Source organism: Chelonoidis abingdonii, chromosome 3, assembly GCF_003597395.2.
Source record: "Chelonoidis abingdonii isolate Lonesome George chromosome 3, CheloAbing_2.0, whole genome shotgun sequence".
Lineage (NCBI taxonomy): Eukaryota > Metazoa > Chordata > Testudines > Testudinidae > Chelonoidis > Chelonoidis abingdonii.
This window is the reverse complement of record NC_133771.1, coordinates 32,059,523-32,069,715: the sequence shown is the minus strand read 5'-3', so window position 1 is coordinate 32,069,715 and position 10,193 is coordinate 32,059,523. Positions and strand designations below refer to the sequence as shown.

At 39.2% G+C, this 10,193-nt stretch overlaps 1 protein-coding gene across 3 annotated transcripts in view; it reads left to right on the top strand.

The window, feature by feature from the left end:
- KLF11 (KLF transcription factor 11) overlaps positions 1–9,595 on the top strand; it is a 15,084-nt gene extending 5,489 nt beyond the window's left edge. The window contains exons 3-5 of one of the 3 annotated variants that reach the window (XM_032779725.2): positions 1,170–1,481; positions 1,944–2,166; positions 4,694–9,595. In XM_032779725.2, the coding sequence (XP_032635616.1) occupies positions 1,170–1,481; positions 1,944–2,166; positions 4,694–4,989 (831 nt within the window). In that variant the 3' untranslated portion in view covers positions 4,990–9,595. Of the gene's footprint in view, positions 1–1,169; positions 2,167–4,693 lie in introns of all 3 variants that reach the window. The other 2 variants (XM_032779724.2, XM_075063681.1) reach the window with 2 other exon arrangements.
- Positions 9,596–10,193: the final 598 nt, after the last annotated feature.

Genomic DNA, 10,193 nt, shown 5'->3' with positions numbered 1-10,193 from the left:
GGGGGGGGGGGGGGAGGAAATTCTGTGTGCACAACATTAATTTCTGCAAAATTCTACATCGCGCAATGTTGCAGAATTCTCCCAGGAACATACTCTGCATTGATTTACCTGCAAAGATAATACAAAAAAGAATCCTTGGAATGCAGGAGAAATGTTATTAGACACTATGATAAAGCATAAAAGCAGGTTGAAATTAAACTTGCCGCTTCATAATGATACTTCCATGGCCTGTGTGTTTGTACATGCAGGTGATTATTTCTCCAAAGTTCTGGTCCACTTCAGATGACAGTTGATTCTCAGGTGCCTGGGAATGGATCACTTGATGATTTTCTGCTTGTTCCCTCTGAAGCACCTGGCATTGGCCACAGTCAGAAGACAGGATACTGGGCTGATGGACCTTTTGGTCTGACCCAGTATAGCTGTTCGTGTGTTTCTTATGTAGGTATTGTTGTAGTTGATATTCAAGAAAAGCTAATTTGTTTTAATCTTTCAGAACGTTAAGGAATTTGTTTTACCCAATAGACTTTTAATATGCAAATGAACTAGGAAGGAGGAGGAAGATTGAGAGGGATGATGGCTGGCTGATAGACTTCTTAGGTCACATTCTCATCTCCCAACAGTGGCTGGTCTCTTCTGGAGCAGTGAAGGGAAGAAGGATAAATTCTCAGAAGCAGTATAGGGAAGAGGGAGAAGTGGCTCAAGAAGAGAGGGGAGAGCATTTCCAAACATATCTATTACAAGATGAGCTACTAGCTGACAGAATAATAATTAATAAGCTATTTAGGTCTCTGCAAACCTGCAGTTAAGCAAGTATAATGTCACTATGACTTGCTATCCTATTTTCTAAGAACAGCGCACAGTGAACAGCATTTAAATAGACACAGCCATTATCTGAGGAGTGAAAATGGGCGTTGGAGCCTAAAGAGCTGACACATGCAGTATTGCGGCTGTGTCACTGTTTACTTGATACTAGCAGGCTTTTGAACCTTCCAGAAGAGCCACTCTACAAGAAGGTAATGTTTTAGTCATAGCTTCCTGAAATATGGCTCTTTAGACTCTTCGTTATGCTCTGGATCTTCATCACATGTTCTTTATTTTTAAAATAAGGTTGATAATCACTGTGAAAACACCTGACTGTTATGTCTGTATATTTTTGGTTTTTTTTCTAGTGTATGACCCCACCCCACAGCCCTGATTTTGTTGAGTCATCGACTACAATGCTCCTTTCTTCACAAGTCACTTATTCCAAACCAAGGACAGTCATGGCAAATACATCTGTTTGCATAGTCACCTCTACAAACTGTGCATCTGCCATAGCCAAACCATCTGTCATAAACATGGAGAGACAGTCCAGTCGGAAGTCAGGAATATCTGAGCCACCTGTCCCTCAGCCTTGCAGGGCCATGGCAACCAGTGTGATACGTCATACGGGCGATAGTTCTGCTTACCCCCACATTCCTGCTGTGCAAGTTAAAACAAAGGTAACTTCAGGCAATTGCAGCACTTCCACAGACTGGTGTGAAGCACAAGACCGAAGACATTCCAGAGTTTCAGAGGACATGGATACTGCTGATGGTTTAATTAGTAATACTTCACCAGTACATCAGCCTTATTTGCACAACTCTACTTGCAACACTACCAATAAAGGGCAACAGCCAATACGGCCTGTTTCACCGCGGACTTGTTTACCAAAGAACTGTGACAACTGCCCACAGGAAAAAGCCACCCAGCTGCTGCATGCCCCTGTTTCAAACCCCCAAGTCATCTGCCAAATGATCCCTTTTAACAGGCAAAGAGGTATGATTTCTGCCTTTATAAAACCCCCTACACAGACAGTCGCAACTACTGTCCAACCTATTTTACCCCAAACAGCCCCAGTTTCTCAGCCTGTTCTCATGGGATCTTCTGTGCCTCACGGGACTGTTATGTTGGTTCTTCCACAGACTGCTGTTGCACAGACACCGCAGTGCCAACAAAATGTAATGACTGTTGGAAATACCAAGTTATTGCCTCTTGCTCCTGCACCAGTTTTTATTGCTTCTGGTCAAAGCTGTGCACCTCAAATGGACTTCTCAAGAAGGAGAAATTACATTTGCAACTTCCCAGGCTGTAGGAAAACTTACTTCAAAAGTTCCCACCTCAAAGCCCATCTTCGTACTCACACTGGTGCGTATGGAGGGCAGGTCTTTTGTTACAAGAATATTCACTTGTATTGTTGAAAGAATGTTGTTCTGCATTTTGATTTTGAGAGGGGTAAGTGGGTGCATAGAAACCTTCCCATATATTGTGGGAGAGTAGAGGATATTCTTCAAGGACAGACGAAAAAGGGACAATTTTTTTCTGTAACTTAAACCCCAGATTAACTCCGTTGACATCAGTAAAATTTCCTATAGTGTAAATTAAAGCAAAACTTGGTCCAAAATGTGTGTTTTAAACTTGAGTTGTGCTATATTTAGTATGATCTGAAGGAATTATATAAACCAGTTTTCCTGGGGAGGGGGTGTTGTGACACATCATCCTACAGGTAGTTTTTGTGTCTGTCTTTTTATGGTTCATCAGGCTATACATAACAGAATCCACTCTATACATCTGTGAATAATAGATGTATTTTTCCCCAGTTTTTTAGCATTCTGACTTCACTAAAGGAATGAGCACCAGGTCCTGAGCTGTAATGAATTCCACGGTGGTGGATAATAGAACTAACTATTGGTTAAATAAAACTGATCGGCTTTAGTTTGTGACCGCTATGTGCATAGAATTGTTAAACAGAAATGAAAATTAAACAGAACAAATACCTGTGGACTGTCTTTAACCAGATTTTGAGGAGCTGTGAGGGGAGAAATATATTTTTACCAAGTATATTTTAATAATTCCCCTTTCCCTTTTGAAATCCTGGTCTGCTGCAAGTCGTGCATTCTGGGTACTCATTAAAAGGATGTCAAAGTGCTATATTTGTTTGTTTTGGAGGGAGGGGGCAGGGGAGATTATTTTAAGATGTATTTCTTCCCTGGTTCTGTCCTCAGCCTGGTCTCACTCTGTGGACATTCAGCACATAATCTGGTTTTAATTTCCATTTAATCTGACAATTAATTTATTTTATTAAAATTCCTCATTGGAAGAATAACTTTTTGAAAAAGACACTTTAAGGGAGTAGGTATTCCCCTAAACTAGAACCTAGAGCAGTGGTCTCCATACTTTTTACCTCGCATCCTCCCCTTACCTCTATCTGTGCCCCTGGAGCTGGGGTTGGGAGCAGAGCCCCGGGTATGGGGCTGGCAGCCAGGGCCAGGCCCAAGAGTGGAGCTGAGTGGTGCTCTCTCCTCGCGCCCCTCCCCCCTGCTCCCACATCAGGGCTGACCCTGGTTCTAGCTGTGCTTCCCTGAATGTTCTTTGGTGCCCTTCCAGGGGAACATGTCCCACAGATTGGGGTCTCTGACCTAGAGGTAGAATGCTGTCCTTCCTTGTTGCCCTTTAGGGTGTGTGGGCGAGTGGAAGAGTTGTCATGGCTGGTGTAGTGGGATTCTGAGTTATCCTGGTGAAGTGCAGGATGCCCCAGGGGTAAGGGCAGTGAACCTTACAGAACATCTTTCCTCTGGTTCGGAAAGAAGCTGTATGAATCTGGTCTAACATCTAGCAGCATGTGTACAGGGGAGCTGGAGCAGACTGGCCTAACTGTGATTCTTAACTAGCAAACAGCCTGCAGAAGGCCAGGGGAACAATAGCTGACCTACCCTTTTCCCTCTGTTACTCCTGGTTTGAGAGAGAGATTATCTTGTACAGTAGGGGAAGGACGTAGGCCTTAATATGTAAGAATTCTTTTTAGTGCTTCCTTGTGGAATGGAGCACACACTTTCAGATTTATCTGTAACTATATTTTGGATATTAAACATTTATTGCTGGGTAAAAGTGGGTAGTAGATCACTTGCTATTAGAAGAGCTCTAAAATTGCACAATTGTGTAAGTATTACACACATACAGTAATCAGAAACTAGCAAAGGTGAGGTTAGAGCTCTGAGCGCACACTTACATTCCTTGAGCATCCAAAATGCTCATGAAACCAATGGAAATTTTAGCTTATGAAAGGAGTGCAGGATCATCCCTTACATTAGTTCCATTTCACACCACATGAGTAATAAAATGTAACTTCTTTTTGGTGGAATTGATGAACTGCCCAAATCTAATGATAAACGTAGCTTAGTAAATGATCCAAAATCTTAGTAATTATGGTCTTAATTGTTATTAGCAGTTGAGTTGCTGTGTTCTTTTGAAGAAATTAGCATTTTATTATGACATTGAGATCAAATCCAAGACTTTATTTCAGATTATAGTACTTTCTAATGACATGGCACAGACTCTGACCTCTAATAGAAGGGTTAATTTCTCAAAGTTCACAGTCAAAAGATATTGTAGCTTTATGCAAAAATATTCTCTCCTAAACTCTGAATTGTTTGGCGAGATTTTTTTTAAATGTTGTTGAATCAGTAAACTAACAAAAGCAATAAATGTGCTATTGTCTAAGACCTCGATGCAGCAGCTACTTAAGCACATGCTTAATCTTATGGGACTCATGCATAAAGTTAAATATGTGCTTAAGTGGCTGCAAGGCTGAAGTCTAAATTATTAGTTCTTAAAGCCATTTTCTTTTTTTATCAGTGAAAATAACATTGTTTTGCTTTTCTCCATATCCATTCAGGAGAAAAACCTTTCAGCTGTAACTGGGAAGGCTGTGACAAAAAGTTTGCCCGCTCAGATGAACTTTCTCGGCACCGAAGAACTCATACCGGAGAGAAGAAGTTTGCTTGTCCTGTGTGTGACCGTCGTTTCATGCGCAGCGATCACTTGACAAAACATGCTCGTCGTCATATGACTACAAAGAAAATACCCAGCTGGCAGACACAGGTTGACAAACTGAACAGAATTGCTACGGCAGAGAAACCTAAAAGTGATGGTGCATTGAACATGCTCATACCCATACCAACCTCTGCCTAAGTGGGCTAGTTGGACAAAAAATCTGCTTTCAGAACTTTCTAAAAGTCAGGAAGAGCTACAATGGTTAAAATTGAATTGATGATGATTTCTTAATTTCTGTTCATATTTCCCTCTTTAATAGTGCTGAAAAAGGTATGTAATTATTTTATTCAGTTTAGGCTCTGTTCTGATGATATATGAGAACTCAATTGTGTCTCTCTCTTTTTTTTTTTTTTTTTTTTTTTTTTTTTTTTTTTTTGTTCCTCTCTCAACATTTGGGCATCACTGGCACTTCAGGAAAGCAGAACTCTTGGAAACAATTTGGATACTATATTAAAAGCAAAACTCATTTGAGTAACAGTTGCTGTTCATATTTTGATACAAAGTAAAACAAGTGATTTTAATGTTCTATGTACTAGTATTTTCTATACAAAATATATTTTATATTTGTTCAGCTAGGGCTTGGCCTGCTGTCATTGAAACTACTTGCATAAGTAAAAGTGTGCAAAATCTGACCCTTTGTTTGGAAACTGCTTTTCACTAAACCTCAAGAAACTTAATTAAAACATTTTATAAACATATACACACTTGGTTAACTCAGAATGTTTTGGAACTCTACACATTCAGATCCTGATCCAGCAATCAGTTTGCATAGTCAGACCTTCATTCAGATGAGATTGCAGGAGTGGGACTTAAAAGCCTGTTGCTATTTACCGAAAAAAAAAAAAAATCTTCAGGAATAAGTGTGCTTCTTGAAATCCACAACAATTAATTGAATTAGGTTCCTTGAAGGAAAAAATTGCACTGAGCATGTTTCATAAACTTTGCTGTGGGAAGTCCTTGTGACTTCAGGTGGAAGCTTGAAAGACACACACTCCTGATTAGTTTTTGTTCTGACTGAGCAAAGTTTGGAGATTCAAGACTGTTCAAGTGGATGCATAAGGACAGCTGCTTCTGAAGAATTTTGCCACCATTAAGAGATTTTTAGTTAAATCCTGTGGATGCTAATCTACTGTAAACACAAAACTGGTAGATGGTGACAAATCAGCTGTCATGTGTAGTAAACTGGATCTCTGATTTTTATTTCTCTGTTTTTAAAATTAGAGAGTTTTTTTATACAGTGTTTAGGTTAGACTCTTGCACACCTAATGAACTATTCAAGACTTCAGTTTGTGTATTAAAAGCACACACCCAAAGTCTAATTTAAAACACAGCCACTTTGTTAAACTGATGAGCCTCTTCTATACACCATGCTATTTTGCATGCAGAACCACTCTTTTCTATTAGATGAAATATTCTTCCTGTTGAATGGACTTTCTTTTCCATCAGAGTAGGTTATGACTCAGATGAATTGCAAAATTGCCAGCTGCAGGACTGCTGTGTTGTAACTTTCTTTAGTAGCATAGTATGATTAACAAAATTAAATGTGTGTAGATCACTCAGCTTCTGTGTCAAGAAGAGAACACACACATATATTAACAAGCAAAGATGTTTGCTGTAGTGCTGAGATCACATCTGACATTGCATTTAGTACCCAGAATCATTGGCTATAGAACAGATTAAAAATAGCTTTTTGTCTAGTGTGGTACCTTCCTTAACCCAAACATTTCTGTTCTGTAGGTTGATTCCTTGTGCAACGTGTCTGCCTCTATTGCAAACATCTTTTAACATTAACATAAGGACTTTTCCTTAAGCTTATTTATTTATTTCATTTGAGTCTAAGTTTCCTGTTGTGAACAGCCTTCTCCTTAAAGCGTGGTTCTAATCTGAAAAGTAACAATATAAAAGCAGCAGAGAATCCTGTGGCACCTTATAGACTAACAGACGTTTTGGAGCATGAGCTTTCGTGGGTGAATACCCACTTCGTCAGATGCATGTCACATGCATCTGACGAAGTGGGTGTTCACCCACGAAAGCTCATGCTCCAAAACGTCTGTTAGTCTATAAGGTGCCACAGGATTCTCTGCTGCTTTTACAGATCCAGACTAACACGGCTACCCCTCTAATATAAAAATGGCATTTTCATACTCCAGGTCATCTGCTTCTTGTATGTGCATTCAGTTGCATCTTCCTCTTTACTGACCAAGTATGTTTTTGCTACTCTTTGCTCTTATGAGCCTGTCACAGTCAACACAACTAATGGAGCATAAGCTAGATTCTCTTCCTTTTTGCAAAATAATGGTTTACTAAGTTTGTTCTATTACACTTTTTGAAATCCACTGAGTGTCGATATGGAACAGTATTTCAGTTATATGGGGTAAAATGATTGGACTTTACTACTACCAGCAAAGAATATATTGAAATTGTCAATAATATTGAGCTTTTGAGAAGATACCTAAATTTCCAGATGAATAAAACATCAGTAATTTGAAATGTGCTGCATGTTGTACTGCTTCATTAGTCTAAAAACTTTTTGTTGTGCAGTATGTTGGTTTGATTCTGCGCTCATATGGACTGGTGCAAACACGCTGAAATCAGTTTATAGTTCATGTGAAGTCAGTGAAGCGCATGTGTAATAGCAGAATATATATATATAGGTTTTTATGCCTCTGGTTACAGTTATTGGTAATTTTGAGATTATGCTAAATTGAAACATTGCACTCAGTGTACTTAATTTTTGTGCATATCCTTTAAAATGTCCAATCCTTGTTCATTTGACATTTATTATGACACAGCTGATCATCTGTTCTCCTGGGGGAGTTCTGCCCCATTGCGCATGCACAGAATTTATGTGCTTTGCAGAATTTTTTTTCAGCAGAAAATACATTCTGCCAGCAAGGTGCTGCAATTACTCCTTTTGCCCACCAGGGGCCATTGTGTCACCAGAACAGAGAGCAGCTGCTCCTATGCGGGAGCAGCCCCAGCTGTGGATAGAGAAGAAGGAGAGGCTGTCTTCCTCACAGCGCCCTGCCCCTGGAGCCAGGTCAGGAGGCACAGGATAGGCAGGGACAGACAGCATGGGCTGCTGGGGAAAGGGTCACAGACTGGGGTTCAGAAAGGGAAGTGAAGGCACAGATTGGGGCAGGGACTGAATGGAAGTGTGGGTGCAGGGACACATAGGGAAGTAGGGTAGCTGAGTGGGAGAGCAAGGCCACGTGGGGACGGGGGCAGATGTGCCTGTCTGAGAGGGGCTAGGGGGTCAGTCAGCGTCAGCATGGTGAAGTCTCCCTAACAATCCCTCCCTGCTCAAAAAACACCTGGCGTGATATTTTGACAATAAAATATACAGAATTTTGCAGAAATCCCCCAGGAGTAATCTTGTGTATTGCTGAATGTATGCAAAAATTTATTTTTTGAAGGGCTACATTGTAATTCCTCTTTTTGGTAAAGTGGATACTTGGACTGTTACTCTTGTGGTGTTTGAGTACTGACGGTTAGGATGCAAGCTTAATTCCATTGCAAAAAACGATTAGCCCTGCTCTTTATGCTCTAGGGAAGAAAAGAGCAAAAAAATCTGCCTATGGACTGTAGTGCGACTGGGTGGCTTTTTTACTTGACCCCGACATGACATATCAACTTCAAAACCTATTTTGGTAAACTTTTTTTTTAATTTGGCAGAATTTTTGATATTTCCCAGTAGCAGAACAGTTTTGGAAACACTCTGTAAGTAATCTTGTAGATGGTCTTGTTCTTTTGCTTGTCAGAGAGATAAAAAGATGCACAGGAGAGTATGGGATAAAATTCTGCCCATAAATGTGCAAGCATAGTTGTGATTGGTCCCTGTGTCCTGTTTGCAATATCTCTACTCCTATTTACTTAGGAGTTAGGGCCACTTAGACATCAGCAGGAACTTTGTGTGAGCATTAGAACCATGATTATTTAGGACCTGAGCCTGCAAAGAGCTGACTAGAACTGAGCAAATAATAGATTTTTTGGTTTGGGTGCTGAACTGAAAAGTTTAAAAAAAAATTGTTTTGAGGCAAACCAAGCCAATTTTTTTGAAATTTTTAATCAAACTGAAAAACTTGGAAAACTTTCATTTCCAATTGACTGAAATGTTTCAGGTAGAGTCAAAACAGTCTTTTCATGTTTATATTCATTATGAGTGTTTTTGTTTTCATTTGGCAGCTTCAGGGTATTTTTCACCCTCTTTTGTAGTGATGGTCTTTTTTGTCTTTTTTTTTAATTGGCCAAATTTGATAATGAAATGCCATTTTGAAGCAAAATGTCAGAAAGAAATGTTTCTAAATCATTGAAATGAAATGTTTTGACTTTTTCCACACACAAATTTCAAGTTGTTTTGGCTGAGACTGTTAGATTTTACCCAAATTTGGGAATAGTTTTTGATTATCTGAAAAATGCCTTTTTCGGTGAAATTTCTTTTAGCTGAAAATTTTCACCCAATGCTTTGGCCGAATGTATCCTGTGAGGTGTTTTGAGGGCGCTCATACCATTGGGCCCAAGGGAAGCAAAGTACTTTTGTAAATGTGCATGAATAATTAAGCCAAAATTTGAAACTTTTTTTCTTGCACAGTATGAGGGAGTAGAAACAGAAGAATGAAGTCTTATTAATGGATTAAACATGACCAGGTTAGCTGTCCTAGTGCACTTTAATGCCTGCACAATATTGTTCAGTCTTTTTACTGTGAGCCTATAAGTATATTTCAAAATAAATTTTTAAAATTTTCACTTTTGTAACTGTTTTTAACTTATTTAATAAAACTGTAATGTGGCTGTATTTTTAAATCACATATTTGGGATTTAGAAGTATTTAAAGCATTTAGCTTGTTGAAGAATGTGTAAAAGTAAAATGGTATCTGGCATGTATTTAGACAAATAGATGTATTGGTTCATCTAGTGCATTTCTCTGCAAATACAGGATTTTTTTTTCCTATTCTAGATTTTTCCAGTGCTTCATCCGTTTATTCACTGTTACATAACCCTTCACGTGCACTTGGTATAGTGGTGTGCAGTTCATAATCAGTCATTGTGTCTGTGTTTTGAAAGACCCTCCACAGCCATTTGATTGGAGCCCTTAAATTTTTATAAAAAATTCTCCTTGTGTGATTCATGCTGATAATCTGTAATGATACAAAAATGTGCACTTCCATAATTCCACGAGGTCACTGCTGTAGGTGCAAATATCCAAATTTGGTCCAAAAGATTTAGATGCAGGTTGCTCTTCTGTTTAAACTAATAGAAGGACTTTAGTGCCATTTTCTTTAGCAGTGGAAAGAAACCAGTATCCCAAGACTGTATGGAAGTGTCACTGGTTTCTCCTTCCC